Source organism: Dendrobates tinctorius, unplaced genomic scaffold (assembly GCF_039654945.1).
Source record: "Dendrobates tinctorius isolate UK_male_01 unplaced genomic scaffold, ASM3965494v1 ptg000011l, whole genome shotgun sequence".
NCBI classification, from domain to species: Eukaryota; Metazoa; Chordata; class Amphibia; order Anura; family Dendrobatidae; genus Dendrobates; species Dendrobates tinctorius.
Window position 1 is genome coordinate 53,662,222 of NW_027361679.1, and position 19,105 is coordinate 53,681,326.

At 43.5% G+C, this 19,105-nt stretch overlaps 1 protein-coding gene across 1 annotated transcript in view; it reads left to right on the forward strand.

The window, feature by feature from the left end:
- GTF2E2 (general transcription factor IIE subunit 2) overlaps positions 1-19,105 on the forward strand; it is a 92,364-nt gene that overhangs the window by 53,362 nt on the left and 19,897 nt on the right. Inside the window, exons 3-5 of the mRNA XM_073542406.1 lie at positions 9,873-9,964; positions 10,924-11,031; positions 15,937-16,119. Of these exons, the coding sequence (XP_073398507.1) occupies positions 9,873-9,964; positions 10,924-11,031; positions 15,937-16,119 (383 nt within the window). The remainder of the gene's footprint in view (positions 1-9,872; positions 9,965-10,923; positions 11,032-15,936; positions 16,120-19,105) is intronic.

Here is a 19,105-nt window from a genome sequence, read left to right on the forward strand (position 1 = left end):
CCAAAAAAGGATCCTCACAAAACAATGTGTCTGAATGTCTTATCTTGAAACCCATTGACTTTGCTGTCATGCCCAGAGTCACTGCATTTTACTGCAAAAAACAGATCCGCAAAAACGCTATGTGTGAATCATGGCCGTAGCCAGCGAGGGGCGGGGGGGCACCTATCAAAACTCGTATGCTGCAGTGCTCCCGTCCTGCACCGGCTCCAGACTGCAGGGGGCAATCTCCCCTCCTCTGTCTTCTGCCGTCTTCACCAGAGAGAGGAGGGGGAGGGGTGCCTGCCCTGCACAGGATCTGATTCCTGGGCCCCGAGCTGGAGAAAGTTGTGCACGCTGCAGCTGGCAATAAGAGATAGTCTACAAGAGGGACATGCTGGAAATCTGATTGGAAAAGTGAGGAAATTGGTTATTGCTGCCTGAACCCCTAAAATTGATTCCATCTTGAAGAGACGTGCTGGGAAAGGAGCAATTGTCGATCAAGCCACTCGGTGGGGCAGCACTTATTTAACGATTGAGCGATTGCTTGAACTAAAACGGTTTCTTACAGATATGGCGAACCCTCAGGTAACCCTAAATGAAGGTCAATGGACACAGGTGGCTGAATTGAAGGAATTGCTTAATCACCCATTTACCGTGACTAAAAAATTACAAGCCGAGGATTTAACTCCTGGCATGTTCATATGGGAGTGAAAGAACTTGCTATTTTGCCTGTCCCAAAGAGAAGGTTTAATCACAGATTGCATTTCTGTTTCAATTAAACGGAGAGAGACACAGCTATTGGAAAATAAAAAATTTTCTGGCAGCTGTTTATGTTGACCCAAGTCATCGTATACTGCTTGATGATCAACAGGTTACTAAAGAAAAAAAAAGCTCTGACCGAGGTAGCAGTTAGGATGAGTGGCCTACAGGAGGACTGCCAGGCGCAAGAGGACTTGGGTCCTGACAGTGCTACTGCTGCCATATCTTCATCCTCATCAGATGAGGAGTTTGACTTTGACAAGTATTTGGATAACATGGAGCAGGCAAAGGGTTGCCGCAAGGAAAATGACTTCACTCCGTCTCCTATAGCAAGCAGATTGACCATATTTTAGCAAAATGTTTCACTTGCTCTCAAAGAAATAGAAAAATTCAACCGTTCATCAAAACTGACTGTGCATGAGGCAATTCCTTTATACCCGGAAATTATTAGAGATGTTGCCCATGTGGTTAATGTTGTTACGGCTTTGCCTCCAACATAAGTTAGTGTAGAGAGGTTGTTCTCTGGCCTTAAAATTATTAGGTCAGATTTGAGGTCATCTATGAAGGAGGATCTGATGGAGGCAATTCTATTCCTTAGAACAAATTCATAGACTGCACAAATGTTGTTCAGTATGTTTTTGTTGAAAACTGTTTTTTGCAACTTACATAGTTTATTACATAGAGAGATATAGTGGGGAAAAAAAGTATTTAGTCAGTCAGCAATAGTGCAAGTTCCACCACTTAAAAAGATGAGAGGCGTCTGTAATTTACATCATAGGTAGACCTCAACTATGGGAGACAAACTGAGAAAAAAAAATCCAGAAAATCACATTGTCTGTTTTTTTTTCATTTTATTTGCATATTATGGTGGAAAATAAGTATTTGGTCAGAAACAAAATTTCATCTCAATACTTTGTGATATATCCTTTGTTGGCAATGACAGAGGTCAAACGTTTTCTGTAAGTCTTCACAAGGTTGCCACACACTGTTGTTGGTATGTTGGCCCATTCCTCCACGCAGATCTCCTCTAGAGCAGTGATGTTTTTGGCTTTTCGCTTGGCAACACGGACTTTCAACTCCCTCCAAAGGTTTTCTATAGGGTTGAGATCTGGAGACTGGCTAGGCCACTCCAGGACCTTGAAATGCTTCTTACGAAGCCACTCCTTCGTTGCCCTGGCGGTGTGCTTTGGATCATTGTCATGTTGAAAGACCCAGCCACGTTTCATCTTCAATGCCCTTGCTGATGGAAGGAGGTTTGCACTCAAAATCTCACGATACATAGCCCCATTCATTCTTTCATGTACCCGGATCAGTCGTCCTGGCCCCTTTGCAGAGAAACAGCCCCAAAGCATGATGTTTCCACCACCATGCTTTACAGTAGGTATGGTGTTTGATGGATGCAACTCAGTATTCTTTTTCCTCCAAACACGACAAGTTGTGTTTCTACCAAACAGTTCCAGTTTGGTTTCATCAGACCATAGGACATTCTCCCAAAACTCCTCTGGATCATCCAAATGCTCTCTAGCAAACTTCAGACGGGCCCGGACATGTACAGGCTTAAGCAGTGGGACACGTCTGGCACTGCAGGATCTGAGTCCATGGTGGCGTAGTGTGTTACTTATGGTAGGCCTTGTTACATTGGTCCCAGCTCTCTGCAGTTCATTCACTAGATCCCCCCGCGTGGTTCTGGGATTTTTGCTCACCGTTCTTGTGATCATTCTGACCCCACGGGGTGGAATTTTGCGTGGAGCACCAGATCGAGGGAGATTATCAGTGGTCTTGTATGTCTTCCATTTTCTAATTATTGCTCCCACAGTTGATTTCTTCACTCCAAGCTGGTTGGCTATTGCAGATTCAGTCTTCCCAGCCTGGTGCAGGGCTACAATTTTGTTTCTGGTGTCCTTTGACAGCTCTTTGGTCTTCACCATAGTGGAGTTTGGAGTCAGACTGTTTGAGGGTGTGCACAGGTGTCTTTTTATACTGATAACAAGTTTAAACAGGTGCCATTACTACAGGTAATGAGTGGAGGAAAGAGGAGACTCTTAAAGAAGAAGTTACAGGTCTGTGAGAGCCAGAAATCTTGATTGCTTGTTTATGACCAAATACTTATTTTCCACCATAATATGCAAATAAAATGAAAAAAAAAACAGACAATGTGATTTTCTGGATTTTTTTTTCTCAGTTTGTCTCCCATAGTTGAGGTCTACCTATGATGTAAATTACAGACGCCTCTCATCTTTTTAAGTGGTGGAACTTGCACTATTGCTGACTGACTAAATACTTTTTTTCCCCACTGTGTATATATATATAATATAGATAGATAGATAGATAGAGATATATATATAGATAGATATATATATACAGTGGGGAAAAAAAGTATTTAGTCAGTCAGCAATAGTGCAAGTTCCACCACTTAAAAAGATGAGAGGCGTCTGTAATTTACATCATAGGTAGACCTCAACTATGGGAGACAAACTGAGAAAAAAAATCCAGAAAATCACATTGTCTGTTTTTTTTTTCATTTTATTTGCATATTATGGTGGAAAATAAGTATTTGGTCAGAAACAAAATTTCATCTCAATACTTTGTGATATATCCTTTGTTGGCAATGACAGAGGTCAAACGTTTTCTGTAAGTCTTCACAAGGTTGCCACACACTGTTGTTGGTATGTTGGCCCATTCCTCCATGCAGATCTCCTCTAGAGCAGTGATGTTTTTGGCTTTTCGCTTGGCAACACGGACTTTCAACTCCCTCCAAAGGTTTTCTATAGGGTTGAGATCTGGAGACTGGCTAGGCCACTCCAGGACCTTGAAATGCTTCTTACGAAGCCACTCCTTCGTTGCCCTGGCGGTGTGCTTTGGATCATTGTCATGTTGAAAGACCCAGCCACTTTTCATCTTCAATGCCCTTGCTGATGGAAGGAGGTTTGCACTCAAAATCTCACGATACATGGCCCCATTCATTCTTTCATGTACCCGGATCAGTCGTCCTGGCCCCTTTGCAGAGAAACAGCCCCAAAGCATGATGTTTCCACCACCATGCTTTACAGTAGGTATGGTGTTTGATGGATGCAACTCAGTATTCTTTTTCCTCCAAACACGACAAGTTGTGTTTCTACCAAACAGTTCCAGTTTGGTTTCATCAGACCATAGGACATTCTCCCAAAACTCCTCTGGATCATCCAAATGCTCTCTAGCAAACTTCAGACGGGCCCGGACCTGTACAGGCTTAAGCAGTGGGACACGTCTGGCACTGCAGGATCTGAGTCCATGGTGGCGTAGTGTGTTACTTATGGTAGGCCTTGTTACATTGGTCCCAGCTCTCTGCAGTTCATTCACTAGGTCCCCCCACGTGGTTCTGGGATTTTTGCTCACCGTTCTTGTGATCATTCTGACCCCACGGGGTGGGATTTTGCGTGGAGCACCAGATCGAGGGAGATTATCAGTGGTCTTGTATGTCTTCCATTTTCTAATTATTGCTCCCACAGTTGATTTCTTCACTCCAAGCTGGTTGGCTATTGCAGATTCAGTCTTCCCAGCCTGGTGCAGGGCTACAATTTTGTTTCTGGTGTCCTTTGACAGCTCTTTGGTCTTCACCATAGTGGAGTTTGGAGTCAGACTGTTTGAGGGTGTGCACAGGTGTCTTTTAATACTGATAACAAGTTTAAACAGGTGCCATTACTACAGGTAATGAGTGGAGGAAAGAGGAGACTCTTAAAGAAGAAGTTACAGGTCTGTGAGAGCCAGAAATCTTGATTGCTTGTTTCTGACCAAATACTTATTTTCCACCATAATATGCAAATAAAATGAAAAAAAAAACAGACAATGTGATTTTCTGGATTTTTTTTTCTCAGTTTGTCTCCCATAGTTGAGGTCTACTTATGATGTAAATTACAGACGCCTCTCATCTTTTTAAGTGGTGGAACTTGCACTATTGCTGACTGACTAAATACTTTTTTTCCCCACTGTATATACACACTAGATGGTGGTCCGATTCTAAAGCATCGGGTGTTCTAGAATATATATGCAGTTTATTTTTGAAGATTCAATATTAATGCCATAATGCACACCCCAATCCTGATATGTATGGTTCTCATCCCCAATCCTTATATGTATGGTTCTCTCACCCTCAATCCTGATATGTATGGTTCTCATCCCCAATCCTTATATGTATGGTTCTCACCCCCAATCCTTATATGTATGGTTCTCTCACCCTCAATCCTGATATGCATGCTGCCCCTCAACCCCCTATCCTGGTATGCATGGACCTCTCACCCCTCTTTCCTGGTATGCATGGTCCTCTTACCCCCCTTTTGGGGTATGCATGGTCTTCTCACCCCCCTTTCTTGGTATGCATGGTCCTCTCACACCCCAATCCTGGTATGTATGCTCACCGTCACCCCCCTTTCCTGGTATGTATGGTCCACTCACCCCCATTCCTGGTATGCATTGTATCCTCACCCCCCCCCCCTTTCCTGGTATGCATGGTCCCCTCACCCCCCTTTCCTGATATGCATGATCCCCTCACCCCCCTTTCCTGATATGCATGATCCCCTCACCCCCCTTTCCTGATATGCATGATCCCCTCACCCCCCAATCCTGGTATGCATGGTCCTCTTACCCCCTTTTGGGGTATGCATGGTCCCCTCACCCCCCCCAGTCCTGGTGTGCATGGTCCACTCACCCCCCAATCCTGGTATGCATGGTCCCCTCACCCCCAATCCTGATATGCATGGTCCCCTCACCCCCCTATCCTGGTATGCATGGTCCCCTCACCCCCCTATCCTGGTATGCATGGTCCTCTTACCCCCCTTTCAGGATATGCATGGTCCCCTCACCCCCCTTTCAGGATATGCATGGTCCCCTCACCCCCCTTTCTTGGTATGCATGGTCCTCTCACACCCCAATCCTGGTATGTATGCTCACCGTCACCCCCCCCCTTCCTGGTATGTATGGTCACCTCACCCCCCCAATCCTGGTATGCATGGTCCTCTTACCCCCCCTTTTGGGGTATGCATGGTCCCCTCACCCCAATCCTGATACGCATGGTCCCCTCACCCCCCTTTCGTGGTATGCATGGTCCCCTCACCCCCCTTTCGTGGTATGCATGGTCACCTCACCATCCTTTCGTGGTATGCATGGTCACCTCACCCCCCTTTCGTGGTAGGCATGGTCTCCTCACCCCCCTTTCGTGATATGCATGGTCACCTCACCCCCCCTATCCTGGTATGCATGGTCCCCTCACCCCCCCATCCTGGCATGCATGGTCCCCTCACCCCCCTTTCTTGGTATGCATGGTCTCCTCACCCCCCAATCCTGGTATGCATGGTCTCCTCACCCCCCAATCCTGGTATGCATGGTCCCCTCACCCCCCAATCCTGGTATGCATGGTCCCCTCACCCCCCAATCCTGGTATGCATGGTCCCCTCACCCCCAAATCCTGGTATGCATGGTCCCCTCACCCCCCAATCCTGGTATGCATGGTCCCCTCACCCCCCAATCCTGGTATGCATGGTCCCCTCACCCCCCAATCCTGGTATGCATGGTCCCCTCACCCCCCCTATCCTGGTATGCATGGTCCCCTCACCCCCCCCTATCCTGGTATGCATGGTCCCCTCACCCCCCCTATCCTCGTATGCATGGTCCCCTCACCCCCCCTATCCTGGTATGCATGGTCCCCTCACCCCCCCTATCCTGGTATGCATAGTCCCCTCACCCCCCCTATCCTGGTATGCATGGTCCCCTCACCCCCCTATCCTGGTATGCATGGTCCCCTCACCCCCCCTTTCTTGGTATGCATGGTCCCCTCACCCCCCAATCCTGGTATGCATGGTCCCCTCACCCCCCAATCCTGGTATGCATGGTCCCCTCACCCCCCAATCCTGGTATGCATGGTCCCCTCACCCCCCTTTCCGTGTAGCCGCGACCAATCAGCGTCGCGGCCCTCTGTCCGCGATCAATCAGCAACGCGGCCCTGTAGCCGCGACCAATCACTGCCGCGGCCCTGTACAAAAATTTTAAAAAAAGTTATTCTCACCTTCCAACAGCTTCCTGTCTTCTTTCCACGCGCCCGGCCTCGCGTTCTCAGTAATGCTTGGCGGCTTAGACCGCTGATGACGTCAGTCTTCTTTCTCGCTCTCGCGAGAGTGACGTCATCAGCGATCTAAGCCGCAAAGCATTACTGGGAACGCGAGGCCCGGCTCGTGGAAAGAAGACAGGAGACCGTCGGAAGGTGAGAATAACTTTTTTTTTATTTTAATTCTCTTTTTTACAGTTTGTTTTATATATATCTGTGTGTATGTATGTAATCAGTATTACATAGTGCCCGTAGAATGTAAGTCCGCAAGGACAGGGTCCCCTCTGTACCAGTCCGTCATTGTAAATTTGTTTACTGTTAGCTATATCTATAACTTTGTATGTAACCCCCTTTCTCATGTACAAAATATTGCATATTTACAATTTATTAGCTTTTTGTGTTCTAAAGTTGTATTCCAATAAATATATATTATGTTCTATCTAAATATCTTGATTATTGTATCATAAAAATGACTAAATTTCTGATGTTCACATTGTACTACTATAAATTTTTCACTTAAATATAAGCAATATATGTTGGAGTTAGAGTCGTGGAGTCGGTGGAAGGGAAATTGAGGAGTCTGAGTCGCAGGTTTGGCTTACCGACTCCACAGCCCTGGCTCTCAGTAGATATTTGTACACTCATTTTGGGATCTTTCTCCTTAAATCTTGCACAAAACATGACTTTTTTCATAGTGAATATTTCTACATGAAGGATTCATCATCTTACATTTTTATTCAGCAGAAACAGCACCTGTGTTGTCCATTGTAGCTGGGCCTCGGTCACACAGAGGACCTGTCACTTGACATAAGTAACTTTTTCCCTTGGTGTAGTTGCTGGCATCCTCCCGAATCTGGCTTTGGTTTTCTTTTGTTCTTGCCCCGCTCTTTCCTGTATATAAATATTCTTGTTAGCCAACGGGACGTGATCCTCAACAAGCCCTCATATGGCTGTCAGTGGTGTAATAAAAAAGGTTCTGGCTCTAGGAAGATTGGGAGGAGAAAAAATGTAAGCGCAAAAATGGAAAATCGCCTGTTGAGATAGCGTAACTAGAAGCAAAACCCCACAGTGAAAGGTCCTCTGTAAATACTTATTTCTATGTGGACCTCAGTGTCTCTTCCGTTCTTAGCTTAGGCTGGTTTTCAAACCTCCATATATTCACAGACCCTTGTGTACAGGCATGATTCTCCTGACCTCAGCTGTCCCATGTAGGGACCGCGAGTATCCTGACAAGACAACTTTGTAGCTGTTTGTTTTCTCGAGAACGCCTCAATAATACAGCATAAGGTTTGATGAAGGAACATTTGTGTAAAATGAAGCGCTTATAAGCTGCATACAGTTAGGTCCATATATATTTGGACAGACAACATTTTTCTAATTTTGGTTCTAGACATTACTACAATGAATTTTAAACAAAACAATTCAGATGCAGTTGAAGTTCAGACTTTCAGCTTTCATTTGAGGGTATCCACATTAAAATTGGATGAAGGGTTTAGGAGTTTCAGTTGCTTAACATGTGCCACCCTGTTTTGAAAGGGACCAAAACTAATTGGACAATTGACTCCAAGGCTATTTCATGGACAGGTGTGGGCAATCCCTTCGTTCTGTCTTTCTTAATTAAGCAGATAAAAGGCCTGGAGTTGATTTGAGGTGTGGTGCTTGCATTTGGAAGGTTTTGCTGTGGTCAAAGGAGCCCTCCATGCAGGTGAAACAAGCCATCCTTAAGCTGCGAAAACAGAAAAAACCCATCCGAGAAATTGCTACAACATTAGGAGTGGCAAAATCTACAGTTTGGGACATCCTGAGAAAGCAAGAAAGCACTGGTGAACTCATCAATGCAAAAAGACCTGGGTGCCCACTGAATACAACGGTGGATGATCACAGAATAATCTCCATGGTGAAGAGAAACCCCTTCACAACAGCCAACCAAGTGAACAACACTCTGCAGGAGGTAGGCGTATCAATATCCAAATCTACCATAAAGAGAAGACTGCATGAAAGTAAATAGAGAGGGTTCACTGCACAGTGCAAGCCACTCATAAGCATCAAGAATAAAAAGGCTAGACTGGACTTTGCTAAAAAACATCTAAAAAAGCCAGCACAGTTCTGGAAGAACATTCTTTGGACAGATGAAACCAAGATCAACCTCTACCAGAATGATGGAAAGAAAAAAGTATGGGGAAGGCGTGGTACAGCTCATGATCCAAAGCATACCACATCATCTGTAAAACACGGCGGAGGCAGTGTGATGGCTTGGGCATGCATGGCTGCCAGTGGCACTGGGTCACTAGTGTTTATTGATGATGTGACACAGGACAGAAGCAGCCGAATGAATTCTGAGGTATTCAGAGCCATACTGTGTGCTCAGATCCAGCCAAATGCAGCCAAACTGATTGGTCCTCGTTTCATACTACAGATGGACAATGACCGAAAACATAAAGCCAAAGCAACCCAGGAGTTTATTAAAGCAAAGAAGTGGAATATTCTTGAATGGCCAAGTCAGTCACCTGATCTCAACCCAATTGAGCCTGCATGTCACTTGTTAAAGACTAAACTTCAGACAGAAAGGCCCACAAACCAATAGCAACTGAAAACCACCGCAGTGAAGGCCTGGCAGAGCATCAAAAAGGAGGAAACACAGTGTCTGGTGATGTCCATGAGTTCAAGACTTCAGGCAGTCATTGCCAACAAAGGGTTTTCAACCAAGTACTAGAAATGAACATTTTATTTACAATTATTTAATCTGTCCAATTACTTTTGGTCCCTTTAAAAACAGGGTGGCACATGTTATGGAGCTGAAACTCCTAAACCCTTCATCCAATTTTAATGTGGATACCCTCAAATGAAAGCTGAAAGTCTGAACTTCAGCTGCATCTGAATTTTTCTGTTTAAAATTCATTGTGATAATGTCTAGAACCAAAATTAGAAAAATGTTGTCTCTGTCCAAATGTATATGGACCTAACTGTATGTCCAAACAATTCTAGGTTCTAGTTCTTGTGGAGGATGCTTCTCCCAGATTGTATTTCAGGTGACTAATCTTAATGCTTTTTTTTGCAGATGGAAGTAATGGATCATTTAACCTCAAGAGCCTTTCCGGGTCTTCTAACTATAAGTTTGGCGTTCTTGCCAAAATTGTCAACTATATGAAGGTACTTGTACTAGTTTATATTCTGCATATTAATATACCCTATCTACCGGTAGTTTATTTCTGAGTGACTTAGAAAGCCAACAGATTGTCTACCCACCATGTACTCTTTACACATGCCATTAGTTATTACCTCTAATGCTGGGAGACTACATTGGTCTCCACGGGAATATGGAGATCTGGAACGGTGACTAGCCGCACCAGAATTTGTTTCTAAGGATTGGCCAAAATGTTGTTTGTTTATCTAGTGAATTATTCACTAGGGAGATGGTCTCCACAGCAGAATAAGCTTTATTGATGGGCAGAGACCAGTCATTGTCCTGCTACTACATACACAGACTGTGCCGTCACTGATGCCAGTAGGTAGCGGCAGATACCTGATTTGCGTTTTCCTAAGTGATAACATTCTGTCTTTGGTTGAATATTTTGAAGGTGCATCCATTAATTATATAATATTTTCCAATATCCATAATCGTCCCAGTTGGAAGCAGTCCACTTTCTTACTGGCTTGCATTCCATCTGTGGCCAGCCTTCTGTCGTATGGCTAGGCATATCCTTTATCACTCTTTTAGTCTTTTTAGTTTTGTATCCACTCCTGGTATGAATTATGTATGGTGCGCTTGAGATGAGAGCCTTAACAAACTGGATAATTACATAGACAGCCCTTTTCCCATCTCGCCTTCCATGTTTTACTCTTCAGCTTCATTGGTCTCTTTTTTTTAAGAACACATATGGTGCCTCCAGCTGCGGTCATGTTGTCTTCTTCTGACAGCAGGTTTCCTGACCATAAAAGCTTCCCGCATCCATGTAGGATCTAACTAGCCGTGGTGTTACTTTTAATATAGTGAAATAAAGATGATGTGTGCCGGTGTGTCCAGTTTTGGTGTCTCACTGTCCTCGACATATTGTTAAATGTGATGGTTGCTTCCTTTTTATGTATGAATGTCCATTTACTCTGTACAGACAAGACATCAGCGTGGTGACACACATCCACTGACTTTGGAGGAAATCCTGGATGAAACGCAGCACCTTGACATTGGGATGAAGCAAAAGCAATGGCTCATATCAGAGGTAAAGAAAAGCTACTGGCTTTTGCCCAGTTCTGCTCTATGGTAAGATATCTTACAAAGCGTGATTGAGACAGCCGAAGGGATGAAAACAGTAGCCAGAGGCCACACAATGCCCTCGTCTGCCGCCTCCTGTCCTCAAGATGCAGCGATGGATACATTGGTGGAGGACAGAGCCTCTGGTTCCTTCCAATCAGTGTGAGACAGCAGACGCGTGAAGTCTCTTCACCCCTCTGCGTCTTCCCCTGCCCAGGAGCTGTGGTATGGTCAGACCATGTCCCTGTACGGTCAGACACGGCCATTACACATAAGATTATCTCAGCACTGGAACGTTTTTTTTGTTTGTTTGTTTTGTTTTTTTTAGACGCATCCAATAGTGAAACTTATTCTTATTCCAAGATCTGATGAATTTTGTTTGTGGGAAAAGCACTTTAAATGGAATCTTTGTTCTTTTCATTTTAGTGGCAGCGTATGCAATACGGTGTAAACATATTTGGCATTGCCTACATTGCAGAAATTAAAATTTTGCTGTGGACATCAAGGTCCAAGGCATCAAGAATTGATGAAGCTCTTTTTCTATACATGTCTGTATGTGCCATCTACATATGGGTGCAGAACAGTACAGTCTGTGGGCTTGGCAGATAAAAATTGTGGCGGAATCATGGTTGTCCGTTCATTAGCATATATAAATTCCCATCAATATTTTTCTAAGTAGTTTTTTTTTTTTTTTTTTTATTTACTGACTTTATATTTCTTTTTCTTTTTTTCAATGGGATCCAAAGAAAGGCCGGTTTATATTAGCAAATTACGGGGACATTACTGATGCCATTCATGGCCTAGCTGAGGACTTGCAAGTAGTATAACAGAAAACATCTATGTCTTCCCTGGGTTTGTGGAGGGATAAGCCTAATGCTAAAGGCTATAGGACGAGGAGAAGAGTGAATTTAGGCTGTCTGCTTCATATAGTATCCTTAGTGAAGTGTGTGCTAATTAAAAGAACAGAATTAGGCTTTATTCACATGTGCATGTCAGCCTAAATGTTTCTTCAATGCTGGTGGCCACTTCGGCTTGGCTGCTATCATAATGTACAGTAGGACATCTTGGCACAGAAAGCTTGGTTTGCTTGATCTTGCCCAATCTGCTTCTAGAAACCGGTCCTTAAACAGACAACAGAGTGACTGCCTCCAAATTGGGACGGAGTAGGATATGTCTATGGTTCTTTTATGCAGTTCACCAGTCTATAGAAATGCCACTACAAAGACTACAATGTCTTTGTGAACGGTCTGTTCAAAACAATGACTGCACACTGACTAGTGAATTTATCCTTCCTACCCAAATAATATTTTTTTGGTAACCTCTTCCTAACAGAGGACATACGTGTATGTCAGATATCGGAGTATGGGGCAGACTTGTGAACTGATCCCATTCCATACATGGTGGGTGTCGGCTGCATTATACAGCTAGCACCAACCACATCTTTGCTGTTTAACAACTTAGATGGCACTGTCAATCTTTGACAATGGCATTTCAATGGTTCTTTTGCATGTCACTTCATTCATTTGGCTTTCGACCCTCTATAATGTGGTGGTAGGGTGGCGATGAAGTAACATGACAGCCGGTGGCCTGCTAAAGGCTGCTGTCACTACCATGTTTGTATTCCCATGAAGCCCACCTTTTTTTGCTATATACTGAAATAACAGCATATAGTGCAATCAGTTGCAGTTTTCAAGTACCCTAAAGAAACTAAAAAAAAATTTAAATAAATAATTAAAAATTTTAAGAAGCAAAGAAAATAAAATGAAATTGGAAAAATAAATGTGGTATCACTGCATCCGCAAAAGCTCAATAGTTAAAAAATGTAAAATTAAACTGTACAATAATTGGCACAAAGAAAAAAAGAAAACCACCAATTCCGGCGTTTTGACTAACATCTTAAGAAAATGAAATGTAAAACAATAAAAGCATCATACGTGCCCCAAAATGGTACCAACTGAATAACCTATAACCACACATAAAGCAAGCCTGGACACCGTTTCACCAGCATAAAAATATGGTTGCCTGTCTCAAACAATGCTCCCACAGCCAATTATAAAAGTAAAGCAAAACCCAAGCAATGGAAGAATTGCATTATTTTTTTCACCATTTCATCCCACTTGGATTTTTTTTTTCTTGTTTTCCATTCCAAACATATTTCATTACAGCTCTCTCTTCCTTCAGATGTATGTGACTTGCCGAAGGTGGGGAGAGTGAAGCCAGTGCTGATTGGTGCAGGGAACGCGTGACGTAACAATGTCACACAATCGCCGGTGGAGCCAGTGCTGACACCACTGGAACAGCGCCAGCAGCGGAGGTTTCACTAGAGCCAAAAATACGGATTGGGAACAGGTTGTCCTAGCACTTGACAACCCTGCTAAATGTGAAATAAAAAATAGTAGGAATAATCCTAATTCCAGGTTTGAGTGCAAAATCTCCTGCTGCTAAACACTACCACTGCAAAGCAACTGGGAGGGTCCACAAAATGCTTCTAAAATGCCCCACAGATGCTTCACAGCATGAACCTGGAGACAGTAGGTCACATCATGATCTTTGACGTTCAGCCATCTCTGGACTTGTGGACCAAGGATGCCTCACATGGCTAACCCACAGAGGATTCTTCTACTACTTTTATTTCTGAAGGCACCTCTAAACTGAAAATTAAACGTGGTTAGTACCTCTTTTCATTCTTTAACAGCTTAATAAGAATGCAACATTAATATTGGGTCCCATTCAAACTGCAGTGTAGGATTGGTATCTTTCATTCATTCTGTCAACCACAGAAGTAAATCTTAGACACCGTTAAACCTATACCAGAAATTTATATACTATTTTATTATTTTTTTTTTTTTTACTCCCTTGCTGACCTTTGCCTAAATGCTTGATGAAATATACAGATGACATGCTAAAGTGTGACTGAGGCCTTGTGATTATCCTGCCACATGCAACTCAGGGCCTCGGACCACTCTACCCAAAGCTAGGACACAGTCCGTAACCTACTACACTCACTTGAGAAGCTGTTATGGGCGTTGTACTATGAAGTACAACTCATAGAGCTGATATCAGTCTGCAGCAGAGCACAGTTATGTCAAATACACGGACATGTATATTACATCCCTCCTGCACAGCTACAATGTGAACCGAAGACTTGTGGTTATGATGTTAACTTTTTTTTTTAATCAAATGTCTGTAGAAGAATCCTGATCTTATTAGCCGTGCTCTCATTCTAAGCCTTACTGTCTGTGGACAAATTGGTCATCCTGTATGTAACGCGCGCCCACTGCTGCACTTTACAAAGTGAAAATTAGATACAGACTTCACATTTCCATCAAGCAAAATAAATGGGGCGCCTATCAGATAAGTTCTGGCTGGTTCTAGGATGCTGTTTTGTGGCCCTGGAAAGCCTGGGGACAGAAATGTGCCCGTTCTCTTATTTGCAGTGCAATTTTAATTAAAATGAAACTCAAGAAACATGTTTTATCTGATCGTGACAGCCCACCAGACGGATGTGTATGCAGATGGGGGCACTCGCTTCTCTTCCTGCAGCCAGAAAATCAGAATGTAGTCTCGTGTCCATTTGCCTGAGAACCACATTAGGCTATGTGCACACGCTGCGGTTTTTGCTGCGGATCCGCTGCTGTTTTGTCCGCTGCGGTTCTGCAGACAGTGTATAGTAGCAAGTAAATCGATGTGATTTACAATCTGCTGTGCACATGCTGCGGATTTTTAACTGCGGAAAAGCTGCGGTTTTGAATCCGCAGAAAGAAAGGACATGTCACTACTTTTCTGCGGATTCTGCTGCGGTTTACCATCTCCTCCATTGTAGAGGTGATAAACCGCAGGCCAATCCGCATTTTACCTGCGGTTCCGCAGATACCAATCCGCAGCGTGTGCACTTGGCCTTATTGATCTGTAGAAATCAATAGAACTGCTAGAAGTGGAGAAAAGCTGCTCTTATTAGGTACTGCTGTCCAGCTGTGTGTTTCTACATATAGAATAAACCACGAATAACATTTCCCAGCTTCCAGAAGAACATAATCAATCTTTTTATGTAAGAATATGACTGGTATTTAAAGGGTCCCATCACACGGTGGCTCAGTGGTTAGCATTGATGCTTTGCACCAAGGACATCATCTGCAAGGAGTTCTTTATGCTCTCGTTTTACGTGGGTTTCCTCCCACACTCCAAAGACATACAGATAGGGAATTTGTGAGCCCCAGTGGAGACAGTGATTATATATGTAAAATGTATAGAGAAGCCGAATATTTAAACAAAGGGAGTCTGTCTCCATGTTTTTGCTACATCATCATGAGAGCAGGGACCCTGATTCCAGCGATGTCACTTACTGGGCTGCTTGTTGTCATTTTGATAAAATCACTGTTTTCTCACTGCTGCAGATCTAACAGTTCCCTGAATGTAAACTGCGTATAATCCCGCCCACACCACTGATAGGCAGAAAGCTGTCAATCAGTGGTGGCGGCGGGGCTATACAGAGCAGGGGGACTACATAGCACAAAATATCTGGACCTCTAATGCTAATAAAACTGATTTTTATCAAAACTACAGCAAGCAGCCCAGTAAGTGACACATTTCAGGAATCGGGGTCTCTTTCTCTACATTATGCTGATTAGGTGGTAGAAAACTGGTGACTTATTCCTTATAATCGGCTCCCTTAGCAAAAGGAAGGTTCTGCTGAAACCCCAGTATATCAGCTGGTTCTTATGACTGATGTCTGTACAGCGGAGATGTAATGATATGTAGCACCTCGTGTGTAACGCCTCACATCTGGATGGTGACGAATCGGTGAACCTTCGATATATATACTAGATATACATTTCCAGTTATGACACAAAATGCATTTTTTTTTTTCTTTTAGGCTCTGGTGAACAATCCTAAAATTGATATTGTAGATGGTAAATATGCATTCAAGCCCAAGTACAACTTAAAGGACAAAAAGGCACTATTGAGACTCCTGGACAAGCATGATCAGAGAGGACTGGGTGGAATCCTACTAGAAGACATAGAAGAAGGGCTTCCTAATGCACAGAAAGCTATTAAGGTATCTGCTTCATATCCGTAGCTTTTTCCTCCATCCTCCTAGACTTGGAGCGATAGCAAATGTGTTTGACCACTGCTCCATACAAACTTCTTACTATGGTTATGTGGTGAGAAGAGATGAGGGACTGGGTTCCCTGACCTTGTGATCTGTGTGGGTCCTTGCAAATATATTGTCACCTATCATATTGTTTTCAATGGGAACCTTTTTAACTATTTGTTTTAAGATGCCAGCTTCTCCATAACAATCATCAGTAGTAAGCAGCAAAAGGAAATCAGTGCATAGATGTCCAAGGTATGATAAAATCCCAAATCTTTATTAAATAACACAGGTAGAAAAGCAGAAACAATGACAGACAAAGGGTGACACAAGCAGAAGCAGAGCAAGGGGGTATACAGTGTCAAAAACCTCACTCTGACCCTTATCGTGAGTAAACACCTGGTGGTAAAGATAAATAAGTGTCCAAGTATAGACACCCAATATATAGCAGGCAGACCAGTAAGAAGCAGTAAGGGGTAAAATCCCCAGCTGGACGGCCATATAATCAGGGGTGAAATTGCAAAGACACAAAAGCAAGGTAAACATACCAGGAGGGGAGAGACACTGGATCCCAAGCTCAGCTGGCCCGTCGTACGTTTCGGAAATGATCTTCCTTCCTCACACGCCCCCTGAGGAAGGAAGATCATTTCCGAAACGTACGACGGGCCAGCTGAGCTTGGGATCCAGTGTCTCTCCCCTCTCCCCTCCTGGTATGTTTACCTTGCTTTTGTGTCTTTGCAATTTCACCCCTGATTATATGGCCGTCCAGCTGGGGATTTTACCCCTTACTGCTTCTTACTGGTCTGCCTGCTATATATTGGGTGTCTATACTTGGACACTTATTTATCTTTACCACCAGGTGTTTACTCACGATAAGGGTCAGAGTGAGGTTTTTGACACTGTATACCCCTTTGCTCTGCTTCTGCTTGTGTCACCCTTTGTCTGTCATTGTTTCTGCTTTTCTACCTGTGTTATTTAATAAAGATTTGGGATTTTATCATACCTTGGACATCTATGCACTGATTTCCTTTTGCTGCTTCTTATTGATTACAGTGTGTCCTACACTGATTTTCCATGGGCTGATTGTGTTGGTTTTCTTTTCATCTGCACCCACACGTAATATATGATGTTATACTGTTTCAGCCTTGTGGTCTGTCAATTTTATTAATCATCAGTAGTGTACATACAAAAAAAAGACCATCCAAGGGAAAGGTGATAGGCCCTTTAGGGTACATTACAATGTTTTATAATTTCTTGCTTTTGTGCTCAGATAGTGGCTATTATAGGCCTGAGAATGCGTTACTGTCAGAATCTGATCCGAGTCTCAGTTGGGACTTCTAGAAGGTAGTGTTACTATAAAATATTCCACATCAGCATCCATGTCTAACCAGGCTTTCATTCTAGGAGATGAGTACATGTGGAGATATTCATGTGCTGACTTCAGCCATGGGCTCCATGATTACATCGTACTTACCTGAAGTCAGGAGAGAAAGTGACCGGTACTCAGCTGTAGAGCAGCATCATCTGTACACAGGAGCTAGTGATGGGCAAGCGTGCTCGTATTGCATGGTTCTCGAATGTTCGGGTCCCTCATATTAATCTGTGCGGTGCAGCACCGAAGCTGAGAATCTCTCGCTCTCACTCCAGGTCTCCCGGAAAATTCCGCCACGGCTTCATTTCTCTCCCGCCTGTTGAGTACAGGTCTCCGTGGAAAAATGCTTGACTTCTTCATTGACGTACATTATGCTTGGTGCTCGAGTAGAATACCAGAGCAGTACGATGTGCCCGATTCGACTACTGAGCACCCGAGCAGTTTACTGCTCGCTCATCACTAACTGGAGCTTAGCAGCAATGCTGGCACCTCTTGTTTGAGGCATGATGGTCCAAACCTCATCGCAATACCCAGCAGTGGTCGCTAAACAGTATGACAGAGCTGTGTTGTTCTATACACCATTTAAATCTGTCCACTGCTGGAGCTGGTGGTAACAGCTGATTGTGGAGAGTTGCCGGATTTTGGCCCCACACCAATCTGCTGTTGATGACCTATCCTGTGACTAGATCATCAATGTAATACCTTTTAAAGAAATTGGGTTTACAGAAGGAAAATCACTTAAAGAGGGTCTGTCAGCACAGAACAACTGTTCACGCGAAGTACAGGTCGCTCGGTGCACCCTTGGTGTGAGCAAACATTTAAGTGCACCTTCCCTCCTACTTGTTATTTATCCATCTCCATTCTTCTCTGACTCTATAAAGCCAGAGCTGTCAATCAAAAATGAAGGGAGATAACTCAGAGGGATAACAAGTAGGTGGAAAGGTTCTTAAATATTTGGAAACGCCAACAGTGCACTGTGCACCTGTACTTGGTTTGAACAGTCATTCTGTGTTGACAGTCCCTTTAAAATCCCCACGTGAGTCATCCACCAGCACGCCTGCACCTCTGATTTGCTGGCCTTTGTTGATTTTTTTTTTTTTTTTTTGCAGTACTGTATGACCGTGCATTGACATGACTGCTGCAGCTAATAACTAGCCTTAGCAGATATACTAATATGTGTGACGTGACTGCTGAGTCCAGTCATTGGCTGCATCTGTTGGATGGATGTACATCATGTCTCTGCTGTTGGGAAATCGACAAAAACCAACATGGACCTATGAGTCATTGGTGTTAGAGTGGTGAGAGATCTCTTTCTCTAATTCTTTCTTTTGGTGCATTTTATCATGTGTATATATATTTATTTAGAATTTTCTCTCCTTTTTTTTTTTTTCATTTCTCCTTTTTTTTCTCCCACGGGTGAAAGGTATGGAATCCCAATGTGACTTAATCATAGAAACTGTTTCTTGTCCCTACGGTCCATTTTAAAAGATATAGCTCATGGACCATTGAAATACAATGAGGCTTTTCACAAATGAGTTTATCTTTTCTTACTGACCCGTGTGCCAGATTTGAGAACAA